This window comes from Tachysurus vachellii, chromosome 7 (genome assembly GCF_030014155.1).
Source record: "Tachysurus vachellii isolate PV-2020 chromosome 7, HZAU_Pvac_v1, whole genome shotgun sequence".
Lineage (NCBI taxonomy): Eukaryota > Metazoa > Chordata > Actinopteri > Siluriformes > Bagridae > Tachysurus > Tachysurus vachellii.
Genome location: NC_083466.1, coordinates 16,591,570 through 16,604,014, shown reverse-complemented (window position 1 = coordinate 16,604,014; position 12,445 = coordinate 16,591,570). Strand labels below are relative to the sequence as shown.

The 12,445-nt window shown below is 37.7% G+C and overlaps 2 protein-coding genes across 2 annotated transcripts in view; one reads left to right on the top strand and one right to left on the bottom strand.

The window, feature by feature from the left end:
- paqr9 (progestin and adipoQ receptor family member 9) overlaps positions 1-2,212 on the top strand; it is a 5,241-nt gene extending 3,029 nt beyond the window's left edge. Inside the window, exon 1 of the mRNA XM_060874655.1 lies at positions 1-2,212. This exon is cut by the window's left edge and continues 3,029 nt beyond it. The gene's annotated coding sequence lies outside the window, so the exon portion shown is untranslated.
- A 2,030-nt stretch (positions 2,213-4,242) lies between these two features.
- On the bottom strand, positions 4,243-12,403 carry pcolceb (procollagen C-endopeptidase enhancer b). The gene is made up of 9 exons (XM_060874654.1): positions 12,121-12,403; positions 10,244-10,352; positions 9,099-9,357; positions 8,482-8,606; positions 7,951-8,087; positions 6,285-6,913; positions 6,126-6,203; positions 4,902-5,072; positions 4,243-4,795 (listed from the first exon to the last, which is right to left on the bottom strand). The coding sequence occupies exons 1-9, from the start codon at positions 12,207-12,209 to the stop codon at positions 4,665-4,667; spliced, it is 1,728 nt and encodes a 575-aa protein (XP_060730637.1). The 5' UTR covers positions 12,210-12,403; the 3' UTR covers positions 4,243-4,664.
- Positions 12,404-12,445: the final 42 nt, after the last annotated feature.

Genomic DNA, 12,445 nt, shown 5'->3' with positions numbered 1-12,445 from the left:
TACTAGGAGAAAAAGGGATGTGATGACCATGGAGGTTTATGAGTTCAATGTCAGCTGAAAGAAGAAGCCATAACATTGTTTCTTAGAAATATCAAACTGATTTTTAGCAGGGTTTTCCAGTGGTGAGCTGAATTTGCACATAAGCAACCAGATGCTTTCTGGAAATGGTGTATTAAAGGGCATTTTAGTGATTATGAGTGCTTTGCCTGTTGTTTACTTAATTACAAATCCATTATTAATATTAACTTATTTATTTGTAGACAACAATGTCCCAAGTTCTACCTGTGCCCTTTTTTCCATCACTTACCTTTTACAGCTGGTTAGTAGTAGTACTTGACCCCAAAAGGAAACATTAGTTAAACCACTGTGACAACTAAGTGCTTAGATGTCAGCACTAGACTTGTTTCGGCCTGTGTACAGTAATAATTCCAAGATTAGGTTCCCTTCTTACATGCTTCTCCGTGTCAGTGCATGTATGTAGGGGGGGAAAAACTCTTAAACTGAAATGCTGCCTGAATGCAGGCCTTGGTGCACACAATTTCTCCCTAATCAGTACACAGTTACTTCATGTTAATCAGCATTCTGTCATAATGTAACCTAATTCTGTATTATGTCTGGCTAAAACACCAGTGATAGCTTTATGACAGACTGCAGAGAGAAGTCGTGTCAGTAACATTACTATGAATATATTTGCACAGTTCAAGAGATGAATTAGAATAATAATTAATAAAAGAAGTTAGCAATGTCTGTAAATCTCAATTCGGAATGTGCCTGCTATATTTGTTTCGTTCATTTCTGACTTGATTTTGAGTCAATGGTGAGTGAGACATTTCTGTTGTGCAATGGAATATTTTACTGTCTTGTACCTATTCTTTTAAGAAAAAGCAATGGAATAGATGCTTATGCTGGTAGGATGTAAGGTCTATTAAATAGAAATTTCTATGTATATCATGCAAGAAATAAATCATGACACTGTCTGTTGTTGTAGGAAAATAATCAACACTGGGTTGACATCACAACACAATGGTGTGATGCGGAGCACTAATGCTACCCAAAAGTAGCAATATTTTCAAAAATATCTTCCAATAATACACATTGTGAAGTGTTTGAAAGATTCCACCACAGCAGTTGTTCAGTGATTATAATTTGAAAATTTATAAATGAATTACACTTTTTTAACTGTTGATTATGACGATTATAATCAATGATATTCTAATATTTTACATTGTCCACCATACAAGTTCCTGTGAAAGAGCTATTTTACTATTTATACTATAACAACGACTTACTATAGAAATGATAATGTATTAGAGCAAATTGATAAGAAATAAACAAACGAGCTCATTCGAATTACAGCCACAGTGTTACAGAAAATTGATCAATATCAGTTTCAAGAATTCAACAGCGCTGTGGTATAAGTGACTTTATATAATGGTCTGTTGGGTTTCAGTGGAAATTTCATCTCGTCCAAGTTCAGACTATGCCATATTTCATGAATTAAATGTCATTTATTGTACGTTTATGACGGGAGTATGTCTGTACTGCGAGGAAATGACATGTTAAACACAAATCTGTTTGCACATACTGTACTACAAAATGTGTAGCTTTGTACAAAGACTCCCTTCTGCTGACTCATTATGAATGTAGTCAACTTCAATGTTAGAGCAATTTCTTTGCCCTCGTTCTGCAAACATCAAAAACCTCATTCTCAAAACATGTCATAATAAGGAGAAAGGTTAAAATGATCCTTAATATGTCTGTATCAAGAACATGCTTTCACTATAGTAGAAGTATACTTTATTTTTACTGTAGACACACATGACACTCTGTAGGGAACCTAGATAGTGTGTACATTACATTAGACAATTATAGGTGTGTAACAGTCATTTATAAAAGTGTCTGGTGTGAAGTGATTTGACCTGACAGACACAGTTACAGACCACTAGACTCCACAAATTATAGTTCTCAGGGTTAAACAAAAAGGAAGGTTAAGATCTGACGTTCCTGGACATGCTATTTTTTATGACTGATTTTGATTCAGTCATGATTTACGTATGTAGATCATGCTACGTCTATCTTAATGACTGAGATATAGATATGCAACTATAGATTAAGAGTTAATATAATTGTATGAGTAGATTGTTATTACTTTTCACTGTATTAAAAGATTATTATTAGAATTTAATAAATTAACTTGCTGGATCAAAAAAAAGTCTGCTTGTGTGTTTGTGTCAAATACTGTGTGGGGGAAAAAGTGTTTGCTATGTGAACAGAGATTCCATGGATCTGTAGCAAGTCAAGGACATTCTGAATAATTCAAATTTCAGCGTACCTCATTGATGAGCAGGTGCACATTTGCATGTATTTCCATTAGCTTGTGTGTGTATATGTAAGATGGTGGAATGGCTAGAGTTAATAATGTGAATGCTTGTGTGTGTGCGTGTGTGTATGTGTGTGTGTATGGGGCCCTGGCATTACATTATGTGTATATTCCAGCCTAGCCCCCAGTGCTCTTAGGATAAGCTCCAGAACCAAAATGACCCTGACCTAGAGAGAGAGAGAGAGAGATAGTATCTCTCTCTCTCTCTCTCTCTCTCTCTCTCTCTCTCATATATATATATATATATATATATGCATGTATGTGTATGTGTGGTCAGTTCAGCTTGGCTGAGTTACAGGAACAGCTGGGAGGGTAAGCATTATGTCCTCCCACACACCATCTCGCTCTCTCTCTCTCTCTGTCTCTCTCTCACTCACTCACTCTTTCTCACAGTAATATGACACTGCTGGATGTTATGGTAGAGTAAAATGATTCTGAAATAACAAAAATAGACAGGGGTGTGGGAAAGTAGAGTGAATGAACGAGGGTACATGATGACGAGACATATTCGTTTTCCATTACTTCTTTGTGACCTTATTTCAAAAGTGACCCTGTTAGCATAGTGCTCCAGTTGCAGCTAGAGGGAGACATATACTGTAGCTTCAATTAATGACCCTGACGTTCTGAAGGTCAAATATTGAAGCAAGTATTAATAAAATGATAAAATGATATATGTTTGAAATGAATGCTTTGAATGTTGAATTTCAAAAGTAACTTTGGAAGCTAAGTTGTTATACTTCATGACCATACATACATGGTGCATTTTAAAGGTGTCTTCTGTTATCTAGGTAGAGAAAATGATCAGAAATCACGCAAATTCTTTATCTGCAGTGAGCTTCTCATGCTGTATAAATTTTTTTTAATAAAATACCTGAAAACAGATAAGTCACAAGACTGTGACCTAGTAAATTGCTAAAATATGCTGGAGTAATCAAATGTATGCAAAATAAGGTGTCTCTATTGTCTCCCTAGAAAGCATGACCACTATATAATTTGAACAAGCATATTGAGGTAGATTTTGCTAATTTGTTGAAGTTAATTGCTTAGTTCTTTGCTGTTTCATGTATCTCTTTGTTGTCTTATGTAGCACTAAAGTCCTGCAGGAACATTGTTTCATTTCACTCTGTACTGCATCAGCTATATTTGATTGAAATGACAATAAAAGTTTCTAGACTGACATTTGGCTTCACCAAATTATATTATAATATCAAATATTTGCAGGGTATTTTAGTTCTGATTAGTTTATTAGCAAACTACATAGGATTAGTCATATAATCACTAGCTAAGTTAATGTTTTTCGGCATATTTTCTATTAGTAGTATTATAAATAAATAAAAAATAAAAAATAAATAAAACATAGGGGGGCACGGTGGCGTAGTGGTTAGCACGTTCGCCTCACACCTCCAGGGTCGGGGTTCGATTCCCGCCTCCGCCTTGTGTGTGTGGAGTTTGCATGTTCTCCCCGTGCCTCGGGGGTTTCCTCCGGGTACTCCGGTTTCCTCCCCCCGGTCCAAAGACATGCATGGTAGGTTGATTGGCATCTCTGGAAAATTGTCCGTAGTGTGTGAGTGCGTGAGTGAATGAGAGTGTGTGTGTGTGTGTGTGTGTGTGTGTGCCCTGTGATGGGTTGGCACTCTGTCCAGGGTGTATCCTGCCTTGATGCCCGATGACGCCTGAGATCCCGAGGTAGTTCGGATAAGCGGTAGAAAATGAATGAATGAATGAATAAATAAAACATTTAGTTTAAAAAAATTTACTTTTTAATATGTATGTGTATTTTAATGTTTTAATGCCGTTTTAATGCACATTTTGACACATTATCTAATCTTTCTGAATACATATCATTTCAAAATACGTTTCAACGTTTCAATTTTAAACCTGACAGAATATGAACATGAAAACTCTGGAATGTAGTTAAAATCCTTTAATCGAACAACTTTATATAATTTAAAAATAAAAAATACATTGCGATCTGTCTAGCACAAATAATACTAGACCATGTTTTGCACGGTAACAAATGTGCTCCACATATTTTTGTCCTGTGCACAGATCTTAGTGAAAGTTTTAAAAGCTTCTAGTTTCTGTATTTCACGCTGAGGTGAATAATATTTTAAAGGTAAATACACACTTCATTTGTAGTAGTGGCAACAGGATGCATTGACAATCTGTTTAAAAATAGAAGTGATTTTTTTCATTAGGTTCAGTAATAAGCTTAATAACTGTCATTTTCCGATTCAGAGATTATAACTGCTTTTCACTATGATTGGTGGAGCCAAAAGTGAGTTTAGCATGCTTTCTTAGCTAGTACGGCCAGTGCTTTATCATGCACCTGCTTATAGAGTAAGACAAAGCTGGAAGTGTTCAGAATGCCATGTCCCTCTTCATTTACCTGGCCCATCAACACATAGTTTATTCCTGAGACAGAGAAGAATTACAGAATTAAACCATTTTATGTGAACAGATATTTGTTCTGTTGACAGAAGCATTTATATGGAAGCTGTGAGCCATGGAGACACCGTACCTTTACGCAGCACAGGACATTTCAAGCAGGGAACGGTTAGATTGACAGACGTAATCGGTCCTCTCTTGGTGACGTTAAGCTTGCCTGCCTTATAGGTCTTCATGATGTACACATCCACCTCAACGCTACCACGGGAGCTTGGATTCACTGACGCCACCTTCCCTGTCAGCACTGAGATAAGAAGAAATTTGAGAGAAGTGAGACAGGCAGAAACATCAGAATATTATTGTTTTACTGTATGACAACTGGGGGCACGGTGGCTTAGTGGTTAGCACGTTCGCCTCACACCTCCAGGGTCGGGGGTTCGATTCCCACCTCCACCTTGTGTGTGTGGAGTTTGCATGTTCTCCTCGTGCCTCGGGGGTTTCCTCCGGGTACTCCGGTTTCCTCCGGTTTCCAAAGACATGCATGGTAGGTTGATTGGCATCTCTGGAAAATTGTCCCTAGTGTGTGATTGCGTGAGTGAATGAGAGTGTGTGTGTGCCCTGCGATGGGTTGGCACTCCGTCCAGGGTGTATCCTGCCTTGATGCCCAATGACGCCTGAGATAGGCACAGGCTCCCCGTGACCCGAGGTAGTTCGGATAAGCGGTAGAAGATGAATGAATGAATGAATGAATGTATGACAACTTATAAGGTAGTAGAACAGGGGTGTCCAATCTTATACAGATTGGGCCGGTATGGGTGCAGGCTTTCATTCCAACAAATAAGAAACAACAAGTGAGTCTACTGAAAGCCCAGCTCAACTGATTAAACAGGTGGAATCATTCATAGCTCCCGCTTTACTGGAATGAAAGGCTAGAACCACACTGTCAGTTTGAAGAAAAGACTAGATATCCCTGTATTTGTAATTTAAATGTATATTATATTATCAGACCTTTAAACATTCATTAGAATTCTCCTGCTTGATGCATATCACTCTATTGACTTGGCAAAATTAGCCAGAAAACTGAAGATAGAAATTCTAGAAAGTTTCACAGAGCAATCTGAGGTTGAAATTGATGTGTATGTGAAGAAAAGCCAAAAAGCATGTCGCAATGTAGTTTCTTTTGGGTCGACTTCAATAGACTGGCCATCAGCTTTGTAGACAATTGCTGATGGACATCAGTTCATGTAACTTGAAAGTGAGCCCTAAATTGATAAATCTCTAGAGGCAATAAATGATTATTTATGATAAGAATAACTGAAAATGAAGAGGCAGACGAAGGCAAAGAAAAGGAGTTTACCAAAGTCACTGGGACAGAAGCTGGTCAGGAGAGTGCCTGTCCTCTTACATGGCTCTGCACACTGTGGATTCTCTGCAGCTGGGTGGAAAGCAAAGATTGTTTTGATTGTCTTACAAGACACAAAAACAGAATGAAGTACTATTCCTCAGATCTACTCACGGATCTTGTTTCCAGTAGGGATGAACTTGGTGCTTGTGTTGGTGGCAGGTTTGATCTTTGGTTTCATGGTAGTTTTTACAACTGGCTTGGGTTTGGGCTTGGCATTAGATGCAGGTGTGGGCTTTGTTGGTTTAATATTTGGTTTAGTCTTTGGAGTTGGTTTAACTTTAGGCTTTGGAGTTGGTTTAACTTTAGGTTTTGGAGTTGGTTTAACTTTAGGCTTTGGAGTTGGTTTAACTTTAGGCTTTAGAGTTGGTTTAACTTTAGGCTTTAGAATTGGTTTAACTGGAGGTTTTGGTGTAACCCTATTAGGTTTTTTTGGAAGCTTAGGCTTAGGCGTCTGTGATCCAGATGAAGGTTTCTGTGTTGTTTTGGGTTTAACAGGTGTTTTAGGCTTAAGTGTAGGCTTGGGTTTAGTTCTAGTTGGGGGTTTAGATGTTGTTCTAGGTTTGGGAATTGAGTTAACAAGGTCAGAGTCAATTCTAGGTCCAGGCACAGTGCCCAGGGTCGGTGTTGCAGTTCGAGAGCCACGTGGGATGCTCTTATAGTGTGCCATGAAACCTGCCCCTGTCAAACTGAGGTCAGATACAAACTGCACCAACACTTCGTTTCTTCTGCTAATGACAGGCCTGTGGAAGAGAAGGATTATCATATTAAATTATTATATAATGTGTTTTTCAGCCTCAACTCTAGTCTGTTACAACTGACATTTTTTTGACAAATTTCCATAGAATTTTCATAACACATAGAAAACTCTTATGCCTAATGTGTACTTTGAATTAATTACACATTATTGAAATGAATTCATTCAAATGTAAATGTATATTTAACAGCTCACAGCTCTAAAGTCCTCAAGATTGCAGTCTGTGTATTTTCACATGTCAAGTTTCCTATGTTCATTTTGGTTTGCTCCAAGTTCTTATATTTCCATGCCAGTAGGTGAAAACCATGACAATAGGTAAGTTATCTACTCTTATTTACCGCTAGGTGTGAAGGTATGTGTGCTGGTCTAGTCTTCTGATCATGCTAGTCTAAGTTTAGTTGTTTAGTTTAGTCTTGTTGCCAGGATACCGCTAACCCAAATCCCCAAATTAAAGATGAGACACAAAGTGAGACTGGGATGACTTACTGAAATTCTTCAATTATTTAGATTTTTCTCTCCTTCACTGGTTTTAAGAATGAATTCTATATCTGAAACATTTATAATCTGTCTCAACACCATAATTTATTCTAAAAAGAAGAAATACATTTTTAAAGATTCTTGTCAATGCTAATATTCTTTAGGTGTGGTGAACAGAATTTAGGTTGGAAAATTCTGGATTATTTATTATTATATTTATATATGTATATTTCTATATAGAATGCATATTATCTGTTTATAGATTTCCAAACTCTATGTTAAGGCGAATCAAAACCTGGTCTCGGATCTATTCTTAAAATGCCATTTGCTGTGATTCATTTGTCCAATTTTATTTTCTTGATTGACAGCTTGGGAAAAAATCTGGGAAAGATATCCAAAGATACATTCAGTAGAAATACTCACACTACTGACACAGAGCAAACAAAAATATACTCCCCTTCATGTTACGTGGCATCTATGGACAACCCAGAATAAATGTATGAAAGAGAGAAGGGATTTAAAAATCTGTAGAAATATGTAACTCACTCTGGTGCATTATCTCCACAGAATTTGCCAATACGTCGTGAATTGTCTGATTCTCCACCATTAAATATTGCCACGTAGTCAAAGCGACAGTATTTATCTGCTTCCAGATCCAGTTTCTCAAACTTTACTTCAATCACCTAAGGAGTCACACACAGGCACTGGTTAGTGATTTAAAACTTCTATTTATGTTGGTGCTCTGTAAAGCCTGTAAAGCTTCTCTCTCTCTCTCTCTCTCAGTCTCCCTCGCTCTCTCTCAGTCTCCCTCTCTCTCTCTCAGTCCCCCCTCCCCTCCATAAATACATCTCTTCAATGGAGTCTTAGTCTCTGGCATCACACGTACACATACATACCTACATGCTTTCCCAAACACATTCATGTCCACCCAAATGCACACACATACAGTAGTCACCCAAACCTGTAAGCTAATTACAGCTCCCTCATGTCAAATAAAATCATTTCACACCAGAATAAAGAGTGATGGCAAGAAAGCAGAGAGAAAAAGAGGTGTGAAGTGAGGCTCGAAGTGCTTACCATGTTGCTTGCTACAGAGATGTGCCAGGAACAACTGATGCCTGCTGGGTAATTAGAATCTGGCCAGTTTGGAGTCTTCACTGATCCGTGAGGATTTGTCAACCTGCCACCACAAAACTGATTCTCTTTGTGGAGAGAGAGAGAAATAAATATTCTTATGTTTGTTTTTATTTATTAGAATAATTATTTTAATTATTGGGCATGTATATGTGAGGACAGTAGTTCTTAAAAATATACACAAAGAAATGAAGTGACAGATTAAATTATATCTTATTATAGATCTCAAATATAGAGGTGAAATATGAGATGCCTTTTTGTGTCCAGGTTAAAAAATCATAAATATTATACATTAGGATTTATAGAAAATATGATATAATTAATCAGAAATAATGTAGTATAAACTTTAAGGGTTAACTGATTTGTTTGGGAATACAAAGAAAGTTGTGATGTATATGTCACAAAATAATTCATCTCTTCTATATCTGGATTAAATGAATCTTGGAATATTATTGGAATATTAAAAGGAATATTAGAATATTATAGATTTAGGCTTAAAAAAATAAAAAGTTATATGACATCATTGTTGACATTGTCGAGCAGCAACAAAAGCTTCCAACCGTCCACATGTGGCTTTCCACCGCTAAAGAAAGCCAGGAAGCCGCGCCCTCCCCTGCCCGAGTCAGACACCATCTCCAGCATCATAAGGTTGGAGGTGGAGATTAGCGCCCCGGGCCGGAACGTTCCACAGAAGCGGCCAAGCTTTTGTACCGTATACAAGTGACCGTTGTACACATCCACGTAGTCATAGCGACAGGTGGGGTCAGCCTCCAGGTCGAAGATACGGAACTGAAGCATGACCACCTGACCCTCTGGAACCTGTTGGTGTAACTCAATGTTAACAACATTGTTCTGTATTTTTATCTTGCTTATACTTTATTAGCTTTAAAATTGACATTACAAAATAGCATTCTGTTTTTAAGATGATCCTGCATGTATAAGATTCAAAGTTACATGGACCGGAAATATTCAATACCCAGATTTTCCACCTAGAAATCTAAATTAAGTTAAATCTGAGTTAATAAATATGAGCCAAAGCTGAGATGTCTCTTCTTGTGACTTATTAAAATTATAAATTTTATTTATTTCAGTAACACAATCAATTTACTGTTAGTTCTGTGTTCAGTAATAGACTGATGTCTCTGTTATGCTTCGCTACAAGACCAAGGAACTCTTTTGTCCCCTTGGCCTTTAGACTGTACAACATCTCTCAGGTATGGCAGGATGCAAACAAACATACAGCCACTGGACATTTATTATATATACGTTACTTGTGTTTGTGATAATCTTATTTGTCTGTATGTTGCTACTGGGTTCTTACTTACGTACTTACTTACATACGTACTTACTTACTTACGTACTTACATACAGTACGTACTTTCTTACTGTCTGTCTGTCTGCCTGTCTGTCTGTGCTTTGATTATGTGGTGCCTGTGATTTAAATTACATTTGATCCTGTTGAAGCTGTTTAAGAAAATTCATCAGAAACGTATCCAATCAGATACCAGATGCATTCCAAAGCACAAAACCTACCACACAATAACAAAGAGTGTTATTTTTATAGCTCCTAAGTGGTCTTTGATTGTATCTCTAGGAAACACTTAAATGTTATATAGCACTGTTTCCCCATTCCCAAGTGGAACCCTTTTAAGATGCTACGAACCCTTAACTGTGCCCAGAACATGTGATGTGAACAGTTACTCACTGTGATGTACCAAGTGCATTTGGAGTTGGGTTTGTAATGAGTGGGGAAGTCTTCACTAGCCACAAAGCCTGAATCTGTCGTTAAATGACCCCCACATCTGAAAATTGGCCTAGAGAGGGAGAGAGAGAGAGAGAGAGTGAGAGTGAGAGTGAGAGTGAGAGAGAGAGAGAGAGAGAGAGAGAGAGAGAGAGAGAGAGAGCTTTACAGATTTACAGAGCTCCAACTAGTGTTCGAGTTTTCTTTTCACATTCTGTAGAAAAATATATATATCTGCCTGGCCTCGGGGTTGGCATCAGCAACAGCAATCTACGAATGCTGGCTTGCACACAAACATACTTACATGCGCATGCACACACACACAAAAACCTACCTACACACACACACACACACACAAACCTACACACACACAAACCTACCTACACACACACACACACACACACACACACACACACACACAAACCTACCTACACACACACACACACAAACCTACACACACAAACCTACACACACACACACACACACACACACACACACATATATATATATATATATATATATAAACACACACATACACACACACAGTGCAAATGTCCAAGAGCCAAACAGCCTCACTCTGTTCCAGAAATTTAGGAAGGGCCACTGAACCCACCCATACACCCATATACACACACACACAAACACACACACAACACTTTAAAAGATTGGTGTTATATAAAGTCAGTCACTACACTGAATGTTTCCTCTCACACATATCTCTCTCTCTCTCTCTCTCTCTTACACACACACACACACACACACACATTTAATTGAAAGGTGTAATGTGCTGGTTTGAATGCAAACGTAATTAAAAGCATTTTATATTACGCTCTTTCATCTTTCATATAAATACAAACAACACATAAATGCATCGAAATATATAAAGCCTCCCTCATTTCAGAGGCACATCAAACAGAGCGCAATTTAATCAAAGGCAGTTGTGTCATAAAACTCTCTGGCTTTGATACGCTTTCATCTGTGTCAGAATAAAAAATTATAAATTATTAACAGAGATCAATCAACTCAGACATAGTCGTATTATCTAGAACAAACCCTGTTTTACCCAAAACCATGTTTAGGGTTATTAACAAATCGTATAGCATCTTTTTTAAAAACTTTTCAGCAAGCAGAAGACTTCAGTTATTTCTCAATTTTACATTTAGACTCTGACAAAAACAAATATTTGTCAATACACTAAAAAGATTGTGGTTGCTTTGTGAAGTTGTCATTGTAAAGGGAAATAGAGATAAAACTAACTCATTTCATTTCTTTTGGGTTTTTTTTTTTGTAGGTGAGTTTTCAGAGTTACTCAGAGTGTAAAGCTTGTCGGGGAAATGCTTTATTTACAGACCCCAAAAAACTTTAATGCTGTTAATCAACATAGTGACACATACTGCCAGAAGTCAGTGACCGCTCACTGCATCACAGTATGAGCCAATAAAATAAGTAATAGCTATATAAATAATGAGTTGTTTTGGGAAGATTATATTAAATCCATAAAACTAAATTATATGGCATTTATTTTTCCCCTCTTAATTGGGCAGAAATGTTATTGTAATGCCATAAGTGTAAAAAAAAAAAAAAATTCTGATCAGACTAAATTAACTGACTCTCTCCTTCACACAACAGATATAATAATAATACACACTCCAATAATAAGGTCGACTTTTATGCTTTCTGAAAGCAGGTGAAAAATCAGAAAAACTATTTTCTTCAGACATGGAAAACTGAAACAGAGCTCAGTTCTGCAGTAACCTGCAGTAATCTTCAGTACACTCCCAAATTACAGTGTAGTGAATGCATGCATTCACCCACACACACACACACACACACACACTTACCTTGTGAAGTTGGTTTGACTTTGTCCTTGTGCCCATCGCAACCCCAAAACCAGAAGGCACACACACCACACACACACACCACCCCTCATCCTGCCTTTCAGAGAAGAGAGGACGTAAGGACAGAGCACGAAGATGCAGAACGGGAGGAGACTGTAGGGGCGTGGAGAAGGAGCAGGGTGGCTGCGTGAAAGGGGGAATTGAGAAGAGGAAAAGGGGGAATGGGAGAGAGAGAGAGAGCAAGAGAGAGAGAGAAAGTGCCTCCCAGATGCTGCTGATTTTGGAATGATGGACAGATAGATGCCCTCACACTCTAACACACTAATCA